The sequence below is a fragment of the Sebastes umbrosus genome, unplaced genomic scaffold, assembly GCF_015220745.1.
Source record: "Sebastes umbrosus isolate fSebUmb1 unplaced genomic scaffold, fSebUmb1.pri S37, whole genome shotgun sequence".
NCBI lineage: Eukaryota > Metazoa > Chordata > Actinopteri > Perciformes > Sebastidae > Sebastes > Sebastes umbrosus.
This window is the reverse complement of record NW_023618442.1, coordinates 20,001-42,253: the sequence shown is the minus strand read 5'-3', so window position 1 is coordinate 42,253 and position 22,253 is coordinate 20,001. Positions and strand designations below refer to the sequence as shown.

Sequence of the window (22,253 nt, the reverse complement as noted above, 5' to 3'; positions counted from 1 at the left end):
AAAATTTGAATTTACAAAACTCTGAAAACTAAATACTGTGTTTTTGGTTAAATGTTGAAAACATTAACTCATGCTTGACTAGTTCAATAATTAACCATCTTTACTGAACAAAGAGTGGTGACTAGAAAAACCTTCATCATCTATCTATATAGATCCTATAGATATATCTATATATAGGATCTGTTTGATACGAGCGTACGATGTGAGAACTAGATTAACGGATATATTATCAATATTTCATCATTATGTTGATGCAACAGAATCCTGGTGCAGTTATGTTTCTGTTCAAACAGATGTCCTGTTGTAAATTAATAGAATTTAAATGTAATAATTGTAGGAGACAGTTTGTGTTGAACTGACCCTGATCGACGATGAAGCGAAGTTTCTGGACTGTGGCCAGATTTCCACTAACTCTGTAGATCCCGTCGACCTCCAGACCTGAAACCATAAACACACAGTCGATGAAACAAAACCCAAACGGACTTCAGTCTGTAGAAATACTGATCTAAAGAAGATCTAACCCTAACCCTCATCTGGCAGGTGTGCTCTGTACTAAGAGTGGGAGGGGGTTAACCCTAACACCGTATTACTTAGTAGGAAGTGTTTTACCTTTCATCAGCGGCCGTTAGTCAACCTACCTCGCTTCTCAATGGCGTCCAAACAGATCTGAGCGAACCTCGGCACTGTGGTTCCTTCACGTTCACAGAGTGTCAACAGATGGCAGCCGAAAACCCGATCTGAGATGGAAATTAGAACATTAACATCAATCAGTACCACAGACAGCATATGACTGGTATAGATTTCACCTTGTTTCACCTTGTTTCACCTTGTTTCAACTTGTTTCACTTTGTTTCAACTTGTTTCACCTTGTTTAACCTTGTTTCACTTTGTTTAACCTCGTTTCAACTTGTTTAACCTCGTTTCAACTTGTTTCACCTTGTTTCACCTTGTTTCACTTTGTTTAACCTCGTTTCAACTTGTTTCAACTTGTTTCAACTTGTTTAACCTTGTTTCAACTTGTTTAACCTTGTTTCAACTTGTTTCACCTTGTTTCAACTTGTTTAACCTCGTTTCAACTTGTTTCACCTTGTTTAACCTTGTTCAACTTGTTTCAACTTGTTTCAACTTGTTTAACCTCGTTTCAACTTGTTTCACTTTGTTTCAACTTGTTTAACCTCTTTTCAACTTGTTTCACCTTGTTTCAACTTGTTTAACCTCGTTTCAACTTGTTTCACCTTGTTTAACCTTGTTCAACTTGTTTCAACTTGTTTCAACTTGTTTAACCTCGTTTCAACTTGTTTCACCTTGTTTAACCTTGTTTCACTTTGTTTCACCTTGTTTCAACTTGTTTCACCTTGTTTAACCTAGTTTCAACTTGTTTCAACTTGTTTAACCTCGTTTCAACTTGTTTCACCTTGTTTCAACTTGTTTAACCTCGTTTCAACTTGTTTCACCTTGTTTCAACTTGTTTAACCTCGTTTCAACTTGTTTCACCTTGTTTAACCTTGTTTCAACTTGTTTAACCTTGTTTCACTTTGTTTCACTTTGTTTCACCTTGTTTAACCTTGTTTCAACTTGTTTCAACTTGTTTAACCTCGTTTCAACTTGTTTCACCTTGTTTCAACTTGTTTCACCTTGTTTCACCTTGTTTCACTTTGTTTCACTTTGTTTCACTTTGTTTCACCTTGTTTCAACTTGATGTTGTCATCATGGCATAATGTGGTCCTACCATGTGGACACCTACTGTAGCAGAAACTACCACAGAGGAGGTTTTGAGTTTTTTTTTTTTTTTTTTTAAAGTTAGGTTTGTGTACTTTGCCAGGTGTTTATATGTCTGTCTGTCTATCTGTAGACAACTTTTGTCAATGCGATAGCGTCACAACCGTGCAAGATCATGAAAGTCATGAAAACTTTACAGGTGTGTAGTTGAGATCAAAATGTAGGCTGAGTTCGAAGATGGATGTGAACCGCGCAAGATAGCCTCTAGTTAATATTGCAAAAGGTTTAAGGACTAATTGTTATTGTTACATATTTAATGACTAATTGTTACATATTTAATAATTAATTGTTATTGTTACATATTTAATGACTAATTGCTAATGACTAATTGTTATTGTTACATATTTAATGACTAATTGTTATTATTACATATTTAATGACTAATTGTTATTGTTACAACAGGTTTAATGATTAATGTTAAAATAGTTTTAATGACTAATCGCTATTGTTACATATTTAATGACTAATCGTTATTGTTACAACAGGTTTCATGACTAATTGTTATTGTTACAACAGGTTTCATGACTAATGTTACAACAGGTTTAATGACTAATTGTTATTGTTAAATATTTAATGACTGTTACAAAAGTTTTTATCACTAATTGTTATTGTTACATATTTAATGACGAATCATTATTGTTACATATTTAAGGACTAATTGTTATTGTTACAACAGGCTTATTGACTAATGTTACAAAAGTTTTGATAACTAATTGTTATTGTCATATATTTAATGACTAATCATTATTGTTACAACAGGTTTAATGACTAATGTTACAAAAGTTTTGATGACTAATTGTTAACCAAGATAATGCAGATACCAGTTTATACTTCTGAAAACCTCTCTGATCTGTTGTGAAAACTTTATTCAAACCCCCAAAACTTTATTTATACTCTAGTAGTAATCTCAAAGTTGGATGTGTTGTTTTGATGAAATGTGTCTGAAATGATGCAGCAGACATTAATATAGAATATTTCAAAATCAAACAAGACATTTTCACTGAATGGAAACATCCGAGAAGTTCAATGTAGAGCTGCAAAAACATGATACAGAAAATAAATATGATACTGTCACACAGAGTGGAAGAGGAGGCTGGGAACATCCTTAAAACTGTTTATATATAAGAAAAAGAGGAAACCTTTGATGAGGCCTTTCTCCTGCAGAGTCTTCATGGATGGACGTCTGGTAATGAACTTCTTCAGTCTGTTCTTCACTCCATTCTTGTCGGCGCTGTCGGAGGTGCTGTGTTTCAGCTTGGAGCTGCTGAACATACCTGCAGAAAAACATGAACATTAACTAACAGTTAGGAGCTGAGGTGTTAACAGTTAGGAACTGAGTTGTTAACAGTTAGGAACTGAGTTGTTAACAGTTAGGAGCTGAGGTGTTAACAGTTAGGAACTGAGTTGTTAACAGTTAGGAACTGAATTGTTAACAGTTAGGAGCTGAGTTGTTAACAGTTAGGAGCTGAGGTGTTAACAGTTAGGAACTGAGTTGTTAACAGTTAGGAACTGAGTTGTTAACAGTTAGGAGCTGAGGTGTTAACAGTTAGGAACTGAGTTGTTAACAGTTAGGAGCTGAGTTGTTAACAGTTAGGAGCTGAGTTGTTAACAGTTAGTGAACAGAGTACCTGAGCAGGTAGTGAACAGAGTACCTGAGCAGGTAGTGAACATTGTACCTGAGCAGGTAGTGAACAGAGTACCTGACCAGGTAGTGTACAGAGTACCTGACCAGGTAGTATACGGAGTACCTGACCAGGTAGTGTACAGAGTACCTGACCAGGTAGTGTACAGAGTACCTGACCAGGTAGTATACGGAGTACCTGACCAGGTAGTGAACAGAGTACCTGACCAGGTAGTGTACAGAGTACCTGACCAGGTAATGTACAGAGTACCTGACCAGGTAGTATACGGAGTGCCTGACCAGGTTGTATACAGAGTACCTGACCAGGTAGTGTACAGAGTACCTGACCAGGTAGTATACGGAGTACCTGACCAGGTAGTATACAGAGTACCTGACCAGGTAGTGTACAATAGGTTTTTTAGAATCTTTATTGTGAAGGTAGCTGCCTGCTGCGTCTGAAAACAACAGTTTGTGAGATTGAAACTAAACAGGGTTGTTGTTAACAGTTAGGAGCTGAGGTGTTAAAGAGGAGCTGAGTTGTTAACAGTTAGGAACTGAGATGTTAACAGTTAGGAGCTGAGTTGTTAACAGTTAGGAGCTGAGTTGTTAACAGTTAGGAGCTCAGGTGTTAAAGAGGAGCTGAGTTGTTAACAGTTAGGAGCTGAGTTGTTAACAGTTAGGAGCTGAGGTGTTAAAGAGGAGCTGAGTTGTTAACAGTTAGGAGCTGAGTTGTTAACAGTTAGGAGCTGAGGTGTTAAAGAGGAGCTGAGTTGTTAACAGTTAGGAGCTGAGGTGTTAACAGTTAGGAGCTGAGTTGTTAACAGTTAGGAACTGAGTTGTTAACAGTTAGGAGCTGAGTTGTTAACAGTTAGGAGCTGAGGTGTTAAAGAGGAGCTGAGTTGTTAACAGTTAGGAGCGGAGGTGTTAAAGAGGAGCTGAGTTGTTAACAGTTAGGAGCTGAGTTGTTAACAGTTAGGAGCTGAGGTGTTAACAGTTAGGAGCTGAGTTGTTAACAGTTAGTAGCTGAGTTGTTAACATTTAGGAACTGAGTTGTTAACAGTTAGGAGCTGAGTTGTTAACAGTTACGAGCTGAGGTGTTAAAGAGGAGCTGAGTTGTTAACAGTTAGGAGCTGAGGTGTTAACAGTTAGGAGCTGAGTTGTTAACAGTTAGGAGCTGAGTTGTTAACAGTTAGGAGCTGAGGTGTTAACAGTTAGGAGCTGAGTTGTTAACAGTTAGGAGCTGAGGTGTTAACAGTTAGGAGCTGAGTTGTTAACAGTTAGGAGCTGAGGTGTTAAAGAGGAGCTGAGTTGTTAACAGTTAGGAGCTGAGTTGTTAACAGTTAGGAGCTGAGGTGTTAAAGAGGAGCTGAGTTGTTAACAGTTAGGAACTGAGTTGTTAACAGTTAGGAGCTGAGTTGTTAACAGGTAGGAGCTGAATTTTTAACAGTTAGGAACTGAGCTGTTAACAGTTAGGAGCTGAGTTGTTAACAGTTAGGAGCTGAGTTGTTAACAGTTAGGAGCTGAGGTGTTAAAGAGGAGCTGAGTTGTTAACAGTTAGGAGCTGAGGTGTTAAAGAGGAGCTGAGTTGTTAACAGTTAGGAGCTGAGTTGTTAACAGTTAGGAGCTGAGGTGTTAACAGTTAGGAGCTGAGTTGTTAACAGTTAGGAGCTGAGGTGTTAAAGAGGAGCTGAGTTGTTAACAGTTAGGAGCTGAGGTGTTAAAGAGGAGCTGAGGTGTTAACAGTTAGGAGCTGAGTTGTTAACAGTTAGGAGCTGAGGTGTTAACAGTTAGGAGCTGAGTTGTTAACAGTTAGGAGCTGAGGTGTTAAAGAGGAGCTGAGTTGTTAACAGTTAGGAGCTGAGGTGTTAAAGAGGAGCTGAGTTGTTAACAGTTAGGAGCTGAGTTGTTAACAGTTAGGAGCTGAGGTGTTAAAGAGGAGCTGAGGTGTTAACAGTTAGGAACTGAGTTGTTAACAGTTAGGAACTGAGTTGTTAACAGTTAGGAGCTGAGTTGCTAACAGTTAGGAACTGAGTTGTTAACAGTTAGGAGCTGAGTTGTTAACAGTTAGGAGCTGAGTTGTTAACAGTTAGGAACTGAGTTGTTAACAGTTAGGAACTGAATTGTTAACAGTTAGGAGCTGAGTTGTTAACAGTTAGGAGCTGAGGTGTTAACAGCGAGGAGCTGAGGTGTTAACAGTTAGGAGCTGAGTTGTTAACGGTTAGGAGCTGAGTTGTTAACAGTTAGGAGCTGAGGTGTTAAAGAGGAGCTGAGTTGTTAACAGTTAGGAGCTGAGGTGTTAAAGAGGAGCTGAGTTGTTAACAGTTAGGAGCTGAGTTGTTAACAGTTAGGAACTGAGTTGTTAACAGTTAGGAACTGAATTGTTAACAGTTAGGAGCTGAGTTGTTAACAGTTAGGAGCTGAGGTGTTAACAGTGAGGAGCTGAGGTGTTAACAGTTAGGAGCTGAGTTGTTAACGGTTAGGAGCTGAGTTGTTAACAGTTAGGAGCTGAGGTGTTAAAGAGGAGCTGAGTTGTTAACAGTTAGGAGCTGAGGTGTTAAAGAGGAGCTGAGTTGTTAACAGTTAGGAGCTGAGTTGTTAACAGTTAGGAGCTGAGGTGTTAAAGAGGAGCTGAGTTGTTAACAGTTAGGAGCTGAGGTGTTAAAGAGGAGCTGAGTTGTTAACAGTTAGGAGCTGAGGTGTTAACAGTTAGGAGCTGAGTTGTTAACAGTTAGGAGCTGAGGTGTTAACAGTTAGGAGCTGAGGTGTTAAAGAGGAGCTGAGGTGTTAAAGAGGAGCTGAGTTGTTAACAGTTAGGAGCTGAGGTGTTAAAGAGGAGCTGAGTTGTTAACAGTTAGGAGCTGAATTGTTAACAGTTAGGAGCTGAGGTGTTAAAGAGGAGCTGAGTTGTTAACAGTTAGGAGCTGAGGTGTTAAAGAGGAGCTGAGTTGTTAACAGTTAGGAGCTATTAAGCTCATTTTCAGGTTCATAGTTTCATTTTGGGTTTCTGCTACAACCTGTTTACATGCTATTATTATTAGTTTTCTCATACCGACTGTGCTGCAGCATCTATTTTCACCGTCTGTCTGAAGCACTCTGTTTGAGTTCAGTCTGCTATGTTTAGTCAGCTGGCCCACTGTTGTGATTGGTCAACCGAACCGAACTCTTCGGACTCCGCTCCAGCTCTGCTCTAACTAGCTTTGTTTGAGGGCGAGCCAAACGAGCCGCTAGGCAGGTATTATTCAAATGTGTTACTTGGTGACATCACCATGTTACAGAAGAAAAGGCGGGACTTCAAGCGAGGCTCTGTGTGTTTTTCAGTACGTTTGATCATATCCAGTTTAAAGGACTGCAAGCAGCTGATTAATAATATCTAGTAATAGCGGGTTTGGTGAGTTACTCACTGAGGGAGCGTCTGTTGACCGGGTTGCGTTGCTTGGCGTTGGGGGAGGCGGAGCCGTATCCAGGTAGGGAGCAGTGTCTGGGCAGGTATTCTGTGCTGTTTGATCTCTGCAGAGGAAGTTTAGTCTGAAAAGAAAAAGAGTTAGAACCAATCCCAGGAAGGCTTTTATTTCATTAATAATCTGAAGAGGATCAGGTTAGGGGTTTTCAGATCACAGTAAACTGAACATCTTTGGGTTTTGGACTCTGAGAAACTGGGATGGACATTTTGTAAACAATTAAGACACATATATTGAAAGCAATAGCCAGTTTAAGGTCGTATAAGTATATTATAAGGTGGTGAGTTCTTACTGAAGAGTCAACAGCCCTTCTGATGGCGTCGTACCATTTACTGGCGGTGGAGTAACTGTCGGCCTGAAGGAGGTACTCACTTCCTGTGTTTGTTGTGATCTGGAAAAGAGGAAAACGTGTTTGTAACAGGTCAAAATATATACATTTAAATGAACAAAAAGAGAAATAGGAATACAAATAATAAATAAATAATTACTCCCAGTTTCTGCCAGTCAGTGAGAAAATCATTCACTTCCATCTGTAAACTGGATCTTCCTGTTCAAAGTGAACATGTCAGCCGATAGGCAACTCTAAATCCTTTCTGTCAGGTTCAATGGAGATTCTATTATTCTATTATATAAATCCTTTATTTAAGGATGGGGCCTTTGAGGCTTATAGAGATCCAAATAAAGAAGAGAGTCAGACTTTGTGTTTCTGTTTCTATAGTGCAGATACAGTATATATATATATATATATATATATATATATATGTTATGTGTCTTATATCTGCTATACATATATAGTATAGCAGATATAAGGACACATAACATGGGAGAGAAACAGGACTCATCCAAGTTTACAGTTTTTCTCAATTGTTTACACACAAATACTGGTACTTGACACACAATGACCACAACATGTAACTCATGCACCAACCCCCTGAACCAATTTTGCTAAATTACAAACACAATTCCTGCTTTACACTCAAATTGCAGTTCTAAAACACACTTTTTTCAAAACACTACACACAATTCTCTGCATTTGGCACAATTTTCATGAAGAAAATCTCGTTTTCACAAGGAACACACTGTCATTCAAAATTCTAAAGTCAATTGCCCTACTATGCACACTGACTCATCACATGGGCAAACACCTGTCACACAGTGTTACAATTAGCAATCAGTTGATGCTTTTGATGGCTGGATTTGACATGCTAAGCGATATTTCCCCCGCTGCTTGGCCAGGGCAAACATTGCTTGTGATGTGGATGAGGTGCTGTGGCCAGACCGAAACAGAAGAGAGGATGCAGCATAGTTTTTTTTTTTTCCACTGTATGTGCAACTTTGTGTTGGTTGGGATGTACACTGTGTACATTGTTTTTGTGGGGAAAATAAAATATATTTGTTACCGTGTATATGTGTGTTCTGAGTATAAAAACAATATTCTAAAATATTTTACAACACACTTATGTATGTACTGTCTGTAGTAAGTGTAACACTGAACAAAAAAAAGGCCTAAGTCATCATGATGAATGGAGAAGAAGTGTTTTCATTCATCATAGTGTTTTACATTGAGCACATCAGTGTTCAACTGGTTCTTATAAATGTCTATTCATATGATGGTGTGTGTGTGTCATTTGAAAACAAAATACCATTTTGAGAAGAAATAACATTGATTTGAATGTAAAGTTTCATTTTGCAGGAGAATTGAGGGGTTTTGCCCATTGTGTGTGTGTTTTTTGATTTGTGTGTAGAGTTCTGAGAGTATGAGGCATGCTTTCAGAAAATGTGTGTAAACAATCGAGAAAAACTGTAAGACAAACAGCAGCTTCAGTGTAGAAACATGTATGGCAGTTTGAAGTGTGTGTGAAGTGTGTGTGAAGTGTGTGGAAGTGTGTGTGAAGTGTGTGGAAGTGTGTGTGAAGTGTGAGAAGTGTTTGTAAAGTGTGTGTGAAGTGTGTGGAAGTGTGTGTGAAGTGTTTGTAAAGTGTGTGTGAAGTGTGTGCAAGTGTGTGTGAAGTGTGTGGAAGTGTGTGTGAAGTGTGTGGAAGTGTGTGTGAAGTGTTTGTAAAGTGTGTGTGAAGTGTGTGGAAGTGTGTGTGAAGTGTTTGTAAAGTGTGTGTGAAGTGTGTGGAAGTGTGTGTGAAGTGTTTGTAAAGTGTGTGTGAAGTGTTTGTAAAGTGTGTGTGAAGTGTGTGAAGTATGTGGAAGTGTGTGTGAAGTGTGTGTGAAGTGTGTGGAAGTGTGTGTGAAGTGTGTGGAAGTGTGTGTGAAGTGTGTGGAAGTGTGTGTGAAGTGTTTGTAAAGTGTGTGTGAAGTGTGTGGAAGTGTGTGTGAAGTGTTTGTAAAGTGTGTGTGAAGTGTGTGGAAGTGTGTGTGAAGTGTTTGTAAAGTGTGTGTGAAGTGTTTGTAAAGTGTGTGTGAAGTGTGTGTGAAGTATGTGGAAGTGTGTGTGAAGTGTGTGTGAAGTGTGTGGAAGTGTGTGTGAAGTGTGTGTGAAGTGTGTGTGAAGTGTGTGTACTTGTTTGTTACCTGGAAAACATTTTTCCTGCTGGACTTCTCTGTTGTCCATTCAATAACTGCTCCACATAGCTGAACCACGTCTGTCTTACCTCCTGGTTTCTGAACACAGAGAAGGTGGACATAAGTTCAGAGGTGAAATATAGAATAACTGCTTCCTTCAGACGTCGGTGAGATTCCTACACCTCTCTAAGAACTAGCTCTGTCAGATCTTTTCTACGGATATTCAATGGGATTCATGTGTGGACTCATTGCTGGCCACTATACAACAGTCCAGCATGTTTAATGTTTGTTTTGGGTCATTGTCCTGCTGGAGGACTAGTGACTTTTAACGGAGACACAGCTTTGTGACACAGGGTGGAACATTACGCTCCAAAATATTTTGGTAATCTCCTGATTTCATGATGCCACGCACAGATTCAAGGACCTCAGTACCAGAGGGTTAGGGTTAGGTCAGTACCAGAGGGTTAGGGTTAGGTCAGTACCAGAGGGTTAGGGTTAGGTCAGTACCAGAGGAACCAAAGCAACCTGAGATCATCAGTGAGCCTCCTCCATGTTTCACTGTTGGTTTTCTCTTTTTTTGTAAACATAGAGTTTATGCAAGAAACCAGAAAGCTCTAATTTGGTCTCATCTGTCCACAGGACATTGTCCCAGAAGGATTTTGGCTTGTTGTTGTTATGTGTTGGTAAAGTCCAGCTGGGCTTACTTGTGTCTGTCTCTCAGCAGTGGGGTCCTCCTGTGTCTCCTACCATACAACCCTGTTTCATTGAGTTGGCGAAGGACGGTGGGAGTTAGGACGGTTGTTCCTTGTTTGTCTGAAGGTCAGCTTTAATCTGTACTTTCTCCACCATTCGAACAATCCTTCGCTACAATCATCCTGTTCCAGTGACCATGGGCTTTAAACTTCTGAATAACATTGTGCGGTTGTAACATTAAGGCCTCTGGAGTCTATGTTTGACTATGACTGTCTGATCTCCTCAGATGCTCATTGTGGTAACCAGCCTTGTGTTGTCTCATTTCATAAAACAGAGATAAAGATGAGATAAAGAAGATCTAAAGTAGAGATAAAGTATTTCTATTTACCAGGCTAGTTTCTTGTTGTTTCTCTTTATAGAACAGCAGTCGGTCTGAGGTCAGTACGCTCCACATCAAGGTCCAGTTCTTCCTTTGCTTCTTACCGCTCTCTGAGATTTTAGCCATGTTGAGGTGTTCACCTTTCAGCTCCACCTGAACAAACTCGCTCGTTTAAGAACATCAATAAAAAGTATGGTTGAATGTGGTTTTAATTATTCAAAAGACTAGAAAGGAGCTATAGAAAGTCTGTTTACATTTCCATCATCATAAATGATAATTGAATAATGACATAAAGAATGCAGAGGAGGCAGAAGATGGTTTGGTTCTGGAGGAGGATGTTTAGATTCAATCTGTGATGGGACGCTGTAACAGGACAAAATAAATATAAAACCTGTTCCACAAGTTTATTAAATCAATTTTCATTTTCATTCTCAAAACCTTTTGAAAAAAGTTGATTTCTTTTGGAATCAGGTAGGAATAAAGTCTGTGAACTCTAACCCTAACCCTCTCCACATCTGGCCCTAACCCTAAACCTCTCCACATCTGGCCCTAACCCTAACCCTCTCCACATCTGGCCCTAACCCTGACACTCTCCACATCTGGCTCTAACCCTGACACTCCACATCTGGCTCTAACCCTTACCCTCTCCACATCTGGCTCTAACCCTAACCCTCTCCACATCTAACCCTAACCCTGACACTCTCCACATCTGGCTCTAACCCTGACACTCTCCACATCTGGCTCTAACCCTTACCCTCTCCACATCTGGCTCTAACCCTAACCCTCTCCACATCTAACCCTAACACTCTCCACATCTGGCTCTAACCCTTACCCTCTCCACATCTGGCCCTAACCCTAACCCTCTCCACATCTGGCTCTAACCCTGACACTCTCCACATCTGGCTCTAACCCTAACCCTCTCCACATCTGGCTCTAACCCTAACCCTCTCCACATCTGGCCCTAACCCTAATCCTCTCCACATCTGGCTCTAACCCTGACACTCTCCACATCTGGCTCTAACCCTAACCCTCTCCACATCTGGCTCTAACCCTAACCCTCTCCACATCTAACCCTAACCCTGACACTCTCCACATCTGGCTCTAACCCTGACACTCTCCACATCTGGCTCTAACCCTTACCCTCTCCACATCTGGCCCTAACCCTAACCCTCTCCACATCTGGCCCTAACCCTAACCCTCTCCACATCTGGCCCTAACCCTGACACTCTCCACATCTGGCTCTAACCCTGACACTCTCCACATCTGGCTCTAACCCTTACCCTCTCCACATCTGGCTCTAACTCTAACCCTCTCCACATCTAACCCTAACCCTGACACTCTCCACATCTGGCTCTAACCCTGACACTCTCCACATCTGGCTCTAACCCTTACCCTCTCCACATCTGGCTCTAACCCTAACCCTCTCCACATCTAACCCTGACACTCTCCACATCTGGCTCTAACCCTGACACGCTCCACATCTGGCTCTAACCCTTACCCTCTCCACATCTGGCTCTAACCCTAGCCCTCTCCACATCTAAACCTAACCCTTACCCTCTCCACATCTAACCCTAACCCTTACCCTCTCCACATCTGGCTCTAACCCTAACCCTCTCCACATCTAACCCTAACACTCTCCACATCTGGCTCTAACCCTGACACTCTCCACATCTGGCTCTAATCCTTACCCTCTCCACATCTAACCCTAACCCTTACCCTCTCCACATCTAACCCTAACCCTTACCCTCTCCACATCTGGCTCTAACCCTAGCCCTCTCCACATCTGGCCCTAACCCTAACCCTCTCCACATCTGGCTCTAACCCTGACCCTCTCCACATCTGGCTCTAACCCTTACCCTCTCCACATCTGGCCCTAACCCTAACCCTCTCCACATCTGGCTCTAACCCTGACACTCTCCACATCTGGCTCTAACCCTTACCCTCTCCACATCTGGCTCTAACCCTAACCCTCTCCACATCTAACCCTAACACTCTCCACATCTGGCTCTAACCCTAGCCCTCTCCACATCTGGCCCTAACCCTTACCCTCTCCACATCTGGCCCTAACCCTGACACTCTCCACATCTGGCTCTAACCCTGACACTCTCCACATCTGGCTCTAACCCTTACCCTCTCCACATCTGGCTCTAACCCTAACCCTCTCCACATCTAACCCTAACCCTGACACTCTCCACATCTGGCTCTAACCCTGACACTCTCCACATCTGGCTCTAACCTTTACCCTCTCCACATCTGGCTCTAACCCTGACACTCTCCACATCTGGCTCTAACCTTTACCCTCTCCACATCTGGCTCTAACCCTAACCCTCTCCACATCTAACCCTAACACTCTCCACATCTGGCTCTAACCCTGACACTCTCCACATCTGGCTCTAACCCTTACCGTCTCCACATCTGGCTCTAACCCTAGCCCTCTCCACATCTAACCCTAACCCTTACCCTCTCCACATCTGGCTCTAACCCTAACCCTCTCCACATCTAACCCTAACACTCTCCACATCTAACCCTGACACTCTCCACATCTGGCTCTAACCCTTACCCTCTCCACATCTGGCTCTAACCCTTACCCTCTCCACATCTGGCTCTAACCCTTACCCTCTCCACATCTAACCCTAACCCTTACCCTCTCCACATCTAACCCTAACCCTTACCCACTCCACATCTGGCTCTAACCCTAACCCTCTCCACATCTAACCCTAACCCTGACACTCTCCACATCTGGCTCTAACCCTGACACTCTCCACATCTGGCTCTAACCCTTACCCTCTCCACATCTGGCTCTAACCCTAACCCTCACCACATCTAACCCTAACACTCTCCACATCTGGCTCTAACCCTAAGCCCTCTCCACATCTAACCCTAACCCTTACCCTCTCCACATCTAACCCTAACCCTTACCCTCTCCACATCTAACCCTAACCCTTACCCTCTCCACATCTGGCTCTAACCCTAACCCTCTCCACATCTAACCCTAACCCTGACACTCTCCACATCTGGCTCTAACCCTGACACTCTCCACATCTGGCTCTAACCCTTACCCACTCCACATCTGGCTCTAACCCTAACCCTCTCCACATCTAACCCTAACCCTGACACTCTCCACATCTGGCTCTAACCCTGACACTCTCCACATCTGGCTCTAACCCTTACCCTCTCCACATCTGGCTCTAACCCTAACCCTCACCACATCTAACCCTAACACTCTCCACATCTGGCTCTAACCCTAAGCCCTCTCCACATCTAACCCTAACCCTTACCCTCTCCACATCTAACCCTAACCCTTACCCTCTCCACATCTAACCCTAACCCTTACCCTCTCCACATCTGGCTCTAACCCTAACCCTCTCCACATCTAACCCTAACCCTGACACTCTCCACATCTGGCTCTAACCCTTACCCTCTCCACATCTGGCTCTAACCCTAACCCTCTCCACATCTAACCCTAACCCTGACACTCTCCACATCTGGCTCTAACCCTGACACTCTCCACATCTGGCTCTAACCCTTACCCTCTCCACATTTGGCTCTAACCCTAACCCTCTCCACATCTAACCCTAACACTCTCCACATCTGGCTCTAACCCTGACACTTTCCACATCTGGCTCTAACCCTAGCCCTCTCCACATCTAACCCTAACCCTTACCCTCTCCACATCTGGCTCTAACCCTAACCCTCTCCACATCTGGCCCTAACCCTAACCCTCTCCACATCTGGCCCTAACCCTGACACTCTCCACATCTGGCTCTAACCCTGACACTCTCCACATCTGGCTCTAACCCTTACCCTCTCCACATCTGGCTCTAACCCTAACCCTCTCCACATCTAACCCTAACCCTCTCCACATCTGGCCCTAACCCCAACCCTCTCCACATCTGGCCCTAACCCTGACACTCTCCTGTACAAATCCTTTTTAGAACTCACCAGCGGTTCAAAGTTGGCAGCTCCTCCTCCTGCAACAAAGACGTTGTGCTGAGACTGATTCCTGCGATGCCGAGAGATCTAAAACAGAAGGAAACAAGTTGAAAAGTAAAGTGCTGCCACCGTCAGTCTGAAGTCGTTGGTGGTGGTCTACTTACAGGTTTCTGAGGAAGGTCCGACTCCTGCAGCACCATGGACTTGGACTGACTCAGGCGGTCTCCGGAGCTCTGGGAGCTCTTAATGCGCATCTGCACGGCTCCCGACGGCGTGCTGCGCTGCGGAGGATGAATCAGCGGCGGCTGCTTCACGGCGCTCTGCAGGTTCGTGATTCTGTGGACGAACAAATGAAAAGAGGTCAATGTGAACTAATCACATAGTGTTGCTCTTGATTCATTTCCCAGTGTGTTCACAGACTCTTCACTCATCTGTTCTTCATCAATTTAGAGCTTTAAAAATCCAATAACAAATCTTTTCTACTGGGAGTTTGGTTTCTAGTTATGCACCAAGTCTGCATTTCATATTACTACTTCTGATACTACTACTCTGATATACGTATTACTAGCCTAACTGCCAGGGATGGAAACATTAAAACCTTCAACGTTACAGACTCACTCAGCACTCTTTATATACATGTAGCTGTAAGCAGCGAAGCACATGTTCACTTTCTCACATTCACAATCAGAATGAGTTCTATTAATATGATATATTAGTCTTTAATAGACTTGAAGCCTAAATTTTATATATATATATATATATATATATATAAAATAAAGAAATACTTCAAATGGTGGTTCTGCCCGTGACACGGAGCTGAGTCATCTGCATAGATTAAAATGAGAGTGCATCTGGTGAGTGACGTACGAGTGAAAGGGTTAGGGTTAAGGTTTGATATATGTGCGGTGTAGACGGGGTTAGCCAGTTGTGGGTTGTATTCCTACATTCAATCAAACATTACAGCAGTGCACACCTGGCGCAGATCTGCACCTTTCTAGTTGGTCATATCTTTGTTCAACGGCTGAACGTTCAGTTGAAGTTGGATCCAGACAACACTGAGGACTTTTTCCTGTTTGGGTTCCTGTTTGTGGCTCTGATTGCTTCACTGTGGTTACACAACATTTGTTCTTCAGTCAGTCGACAACAAGGAAAAGCTCAGAGACCAGAGGTATCAAAAGACACAAACTCCAACGTAATAAAGTTTGTGCTAGGGTTAGGGCAGGGGTCGGCAACCTTTACTATCAAAAGAGCCATTTTAGGCAAAAAAATATATATATAATCTGTCTGGAGCCGCAAAACATGTGATCATTGTGATGAAGGTAGCACAGTTTATAGTCTAAGTATATAGTATATAACTCTAATGCAGTGAGGGCCAAAGAGACAATGTACTACGGAGTATTAGGGCCACATTGAGGGAAAACACATCTGAGATTTACACAATAAAGTCATAATTTAACGAGAAAAAAAGTTGTAATATTACAAAAATAAAGTCATAATTTAACGAGAAAAAAAGAAGATAACATGTAAAATTACTACTTTATAATATTATGACTTTATTCTCATAATATTATTACTTTTTTTCTCTTAAACTTATGACTTTATTCTTGTAATGTTGTGACTTTATTATCGAAATCTCAGATTTATTTTTTTCCCTCAATGTGGCCCTAATACTCCGTCGTACCGTAGACCTACAACAATGATAAATAAAAATGAAAATGTAAACAAAAAAACAGTTATTCATTTCCATTTTTAAAAATCCCCGGGGAGCCACTGGAGAGGAGCTGAAGAGACGATGTGGCTCCGGAGCTGCAGGTTGCTGACCCCTGGGTTAGGGGGTTAGGTTAAGAGGGTTAGGGTTAGGCAGATTACAGTCGGACCCCCAAAGGCCCCAGTTTCTCTGTGTGGGAAGACATTTTACTCATTTGTTTAATTCCTCTCCAGACCTGGAACCAGTATTATGTGTGTTAAGAGGTCAGCATTAATTCAGACAGACTGCAGCTGATTGGCTGCTCTAACCCTAACCCCTAACTCTTCACAGAGAGGGAACTAAATAATGATACCAATGAAGAAGAGTGTTTTTAGATATAGTCATATAGTGTTTGAATGTCTGTAACTATTTACATGGGGAGTTGTGTGATTTACTGATGACAGTGAATGCAGCATAAGAAGTTTGTTTGTGTTTACACGTGGTGACGTGTTAAAACCTGCATATCCTATAATGCTGTGTTTTTTTACTTTATGATAATATATGGTACAAAGTCAGACATCCAGACAGATTGAAATAAACAAGGACGAAGAAAAAGAAACAAAGAGGAATAAAAAATAGCCTTTAAATGATATACTAGACAGATCACCAAATAACTGGTTATAATGATGTACAGGAGACAAACGTATTATTTACATGTTTCAGAGACAGCATTGAAATGATCAAATCTGTTTTTAAAAAAAAAACATTTTAAAGGAAAGAACTAAAAAGCCAGAAGAAGAATTTAGCTCCGGCTCGCATTGGTAGCTGATACGAAGACATCTGGGCAGATGTGGCATCATCACACTTCTCAGGTCTAGTAAAAGCTCTCAAATGAAGGCTCCTTGTTGCCGTCATGGGTACGTTATTAGTATTGCACTCAGGATGTTATGAAAGAATATGTGAATTAATAGTATAGTATAATAGTATACCATAACCATAACCCTTTTTTTCCCCTATATTCACTGGCTTCCACACATTTTTGTATTTTGTATTATAAAACAAATATTTCATCTATTTGTATGCCTCACAGTTAAGTAGTACTAAAACTACAATTCCCAAGAGGTGGAGCTTCTCCCACCAGGGTGTGCATAGGAGTACTTCATACTACCCTAACCCTAACCCTAACCCTAACCCTAACCCTTCTCCCACCAGGGTGTGCATAGGAGCACTTCATACTACCCTAACCCTAACCCTAACCCTAACCCTTCTCCCACCAGGGTGTGCACAGGAGTACTTCATACTACCCTAACCCTAACCCTAACCCTAACCCTAACCTTAACCCTAACCCTAACCCTAACCCTTCTCCCACCAGGGTGTGCATAGGAGTACTTCATACTACCCTAACCCTAACCCTAACCCTAACCCTTCTCCCACCAGGGTGTGCACAGGAGTACTTCATACTACCCTAACCCTAACCCTAACCCTAACCCTAACCCTAACCTTAACCCTAACCCTTCTCCCACCAGGGTGTGCATAGGAGTACTTCATACTACCCTAACCTTAACCCTAACCCTAACCCTAACCCTTCTCCCACCAGGGTGTGCACAGGAGTACTTCATACTACCCTAACCTTAACCCTAACCCTAACCCTAACCCTTCTCCCACCAGGGTGTGCACAGGAGTACTTCATACTACCCTAACCCTAACCCTAACCCTAACCCTAACCCTTCTCCCACCAGGGTGTGCACAGGAGTACTTCATACTACCCTAACCCTAACCCTAACCTTAACCCTAACCCTTCTCCCACCAGGGTGTGCACAGGAGTACTTCATACTACCCTAACCTTAACCCTAACCCGTCTACCACCAGGGTGTGCATAGGAGCACTTCATACTACCCTAACCCTAACCCTAACCCTTCTCCCACCAGGGTGTGCACAGGAGTTCTGCATACTGCCAATGATTAGTATGGGATTGGTTATATATATATATATATATATATATATATATATATCATGTACGCTCTGATGAAGGTCTGACAGATCGAAAGCTCAGAATGAAGTGAAATACGGCAGAGATCGAAGTGTATATATTTCTTATCGGATGTCTTTTCTTTCATCAAGAATTATTAGTATAAAAGCAGCATGATGTCAACTTTAAACTGTAATCTGAAAAACAACGATCAGACTTTCAGCAGATATTTGATGCATCACTGTGACATTAATAATAATAATAATAATAACAATAATAACATTATAACGTCTTAGCTCTGTTGCTTTAGACCTTTTTATTAAATGACCATAGATCAGCTGCTGTCATCTAAAACCCTCTTGAACGAATGCGATGACGACTAAAGCTTCAGCAACAGGAAACAAACTGCAACCCTCCACACGGAAGCTGCAACGTCAGTCCTACATGAAGTCTTATTATCATTTTCTCACATGATGTGAACAACAGAATGTAAACTGTCAAGTTGTTCTCTCTACAAGGAGGATGGAGGTTCAACTTTGACTTTTGACATTTGTCTAAAAAGTACACAAGTGAAAAGAATTAAGAAAAGTTCAACCTGTTTGTATTTCATCCCTCACACATTAGTGAGTGTCGATGTACAGACGAGTAAATCCAACTGACCGAGTGTTAGCCAGTAATGATGTACGCAACGCTAACTAAACCAAACCATGAAGTCAGAAGACAGATCATTTAATGTGATCTTACCTCGTACTCGCCATCTCTGTGTTTCACTGATTAGAAAGGAAGAGACACGGAGGGTCGAGACCCGACTGTTTCAGGAAGTATGATTCATCACGTGGTTTCTTCAAACCGCCCGTCTCTCACACTACGACTGCTGCAACCTCATTTCCTGAGGAACAAATATCTCAACTCGTTCTCAAGAGACCAGACGTGAGCAGTTTGTCACTTCTGTCAGTCAGAGAGATGAAGCAACTTCCTTTTATTTACACTCTGAGTGCCAGTTCATATTAGTTTCTAGATAATTCACAGTAACATTAAAGCAGACCTTTTTGTGTAATGTTTGTGCGTCACTGCTGGTTCTGAACCCACAGAGAAACGTCACCAACTCTTCAGCAGCGCTCACCTTCTGGGCACGCCGGGGATCGGCGGGGTCAGCAGCGCTCACCTATCAGCTTGTTGGCCAGCTGCTGATGGATCATCCATAGGCTGCTGGACACTGATAACGTTAGCCTACGTTAGCCTACGTTAGCCTACGTTAGCCTACGTTAGCCTTAGATTTGTGTCCGACTTGATGCCGACTCGCTCTGACGTCATGACCACGTGGGCAACGATAAACTCCCGAGATCGAGGTGGCCGCAGTTTTTAGAGCCAGGTGCCGCAGCTGCTCTCCCCCTACTGCAAGACCCAGGGGCATTATGGGAAACACCTGGCTCGCGCCTGATCAAAGAGCTGATTGGCTCTTAATTTTGACAACAAACACCACGTGTAGTAGAAAGTCACAGCTTTCTGTGTAATTGTAATATTTAACACTAGATTGTATTAGTCTCATGTTGAGCAATGAAGGTTTCATCTGTTAACAAACACACCTGTTGTGGTTGATAATTATAATAATTATTATAATAATGAAGGTTATCTATATATAACAATTATCAAAACGAGTGCTCATTATGTGTTTTACAAGGTGGACATGAAAATAATAATAGATAGAATCCAACGGCAGACACTCGCACATTTCCACATATAAACTGGGAAAAAAATGTTGTTAAACTTGTGTTTGGTGGATTATCTCTCTGTTGGTCCAATGCTAATGGTCATTGTATTTTACATGGTTGGAAAGCCTGTTTATTTACCTTCACAATGATGTCACACTTGTAAGGATCATGCATTTGTGGGATGAGCAGCACAGCTGATTATGTGGGGAGCCCCGAGAAAAAATGTTCCAAAATGCTCTGCCAATGGTAAACAGTGTATTCTCCTGCTGGTGTTGACTCTTGTTTTGAGCTCCAGGTGCTGCCAGTCAGGTGCTTGATGTGCACGAGGCCTGCTGGGAGCTGCCAGTCAGGTGCTTGATGTGCACGAGGCCTGCTGGGAGCTGCCAGTCAGGTGCTTGATGTGCACGAGGCCTGCTGGGAGCTGCCAGTCAGGTGCTTGATGTGCACGAGGCCTGCTGGGAGCTGCCAGTCAGGTGCTTGATGTGCACGAGGCCTGTTGGGAGCTGCCAGTCAGGTGCTTGATGTGCACGAGGCCTGTTGGGAGCTGCCAGTCAGGTGCTTGATGTACATGAGGCCTGCTGGCTGCAGCGCCCAACTAAACTGATCATTCTTAAAAACAGGAACGTTTTAAAATAAATATAAACTGGAAAAAAAAAGTTGGGAAAGTTGTGTTTGGTTGATTATTTCTCTGTTGTTACAATGCTAGAGTATGTTAGTGTAACCTAGGTTAATATAACCTTAAGCAAATAAAAGGTTTAACAGATACATACAATGTAAGCAAATTAAATGACATTTGTTATTAAGTTAATTAACATTTACAGTCATAATGTAGTTTACATGGTTGATTATTCTATTTTACTTTGTGTACTGTTCCTTTAAACACGTGCAGCGTAAACAGCGCACCTGTAGCGTCACCTGTTGCGTCACCTGCTGGTGAGAGAGGAGAATCAGAGAGAGACTAGCAGAGTGCAGGAGACAAGCGAAAGAAAAAGAGAAGTAAAGAAGAGTAAAGAAGCTAGTTTGATGAGTTCTTTCCATTTGTTGGAAGACTTTGTGTTACCTTCTGTCCACATTGCTGATTCTGTTTCTTTTGTTTGAGAGTTGAAGGAGGATTTGGTGAGTTCCTGTTCTACCGTGTCAGTTAGCTGCTGTTTGCTTGTTTTAAAGCTGAATGTGTAGCAGACATTGCTAGTAGCTAAGCTAAGACACGTTGGATGTTTATGATGTGCATTGTGTGTTCTTTGTGTAAAGCAGGATGAGAAGCTTCATGCAACAGGCAGGTCAGGTGTTCTGCTGGTGAAGTGAGCTGAAAGCCGCCATGTGCAGATTATGTGAACCATTAACCTATATTCAGGAGTTAGTCCTCCTCAAGGACTTCATTATTATAACTATGTAAGACTAAATTACTTTTCTGTGTATTGCACTGTTATACAACAGGCCAGGTTTCTAGTTGAGAGGATCGTTTGGTGTTTACACCCGAAGCTGGAGAATTAAGATGGCGAGCCACCTGAAGGAGAAATGGAGTTGGATGTGCGTCTGCTTCTGTAAAACCAGCCTACTCATCTGAGATAAGACCAACCTAAACTCAGAGATAAGACCAACCTCCACGTCTGAGATCAGGACACTGATTCATACTCCTGGACCTGGATCTGGATCTGGACCTGGATCTGGACCTGGACCTGGATCTGGATCGTGGTAGGACTAAACCTTCAGTATTTTGCTGCAACACGCAGTGGAGTTCATTTGAAGTTATAAAGGACTGATTACACAAGAAGTTGTGAAGATTTGATTTATGGATCATACAAATTGATCAGTAGAATATTTTAGATAATGTCTTGATTCTGTGTTAAACTGTTTTTTTATTTTCATTTATTGTGTGCCGAATTGGTGATACAAAGAGTTTGTGTTACTGAAATTTGATTCACTTAATGGTTAAGTGAACTAAAGAGAAATAGAACTAAGCTTATGAAAAGGGCTAACTGAGATAAAAATGAGAACTTAGTACTGAGTCAATTTAAAGAAAAACAAGAAACTAAATTACAACTTAAAGGCGCCTAAATTGAAAAAATCTCCTGAACTTAAATAGGTTTAAATCAAACCAGAGTGAAATAGAATAGGGAGAAATACATGTTTGATGAGATTTGGGGTTTAATTTTCAATGTTTTCCAGGGATTTGAATGCACAATTCCTGTGTGGTGTGTGAAATGTGTGATTTTGGTACCAATTAATGTGTATGTGTACTACTAACTTTTCTATATGCATAAGCCGGCAGTTCAAACTTACTTCTTGGTCTGTGGTCTGTTATTCTTCAGTACTAGTTATAAACTGCTCTTCAGAACATAGAACTGGTCCTAGCTATCTGTAAATAACTGCAGTGCTACATTAGGGTTAGGGGTTAGGGGTTAGGGTTAGGGTTAGGGTTAGGGTTAGGGTTAGGGTTTAGGGTTAGGGGTTAGGGTTAGGGTTAGGGGGTTAGGGTTAGGGTTAGGGGGTTAGGGTTAGGGTTAG

General features: G+C 42.0%; 1 protein-coding gene across 2 annotated transcripts; it reads right to left on the bottom strand.

The window, feature by feature from the left end:
• Positions 1–141: 141 nt before the first annotated feature.
• On the bottom strand, positions 142–18,932 carry LOC119484210 (rho GTPase-activating protein 15-like). Of its 2 annotated transcripts, none has more exons than XM_037762897.1 (10): positions 18,778–18,932; positions 14,542–14,713; positions 14,387–14,464; positions 10,454–10,597; positions 9,382–9,471; positions 7,151–7,249; positions 6,802–6,925; positions 2,919–3,053; positions 639–737; positions 142–438 (listed from the first exon to the last, which is right to left on the bottom strand). In XM_037762897.1, exons 1-10 carry the CDS (start codon positions 18,789–18,791, stop codon positions 230–232), a joined length of 1,164 nt encoding a protein of 387 aa, XP_037618825.1. In that variant the 5' UTR covers positions 18,792–18,932; the 3' UTR covers positions 142–229. The 2 variants fall into 2 exon arrangements, with proteins under 2 accessions (XP_037618825.1, XP_037618826.1); XM_037762898.1 differs by lacking the exon at positions 18,778–18,932 and adding an exon at positions 18,629–18,771.
• Between the last annotated feature and the right edge of the window lie 3,321 nt (positions 18,933–22,253).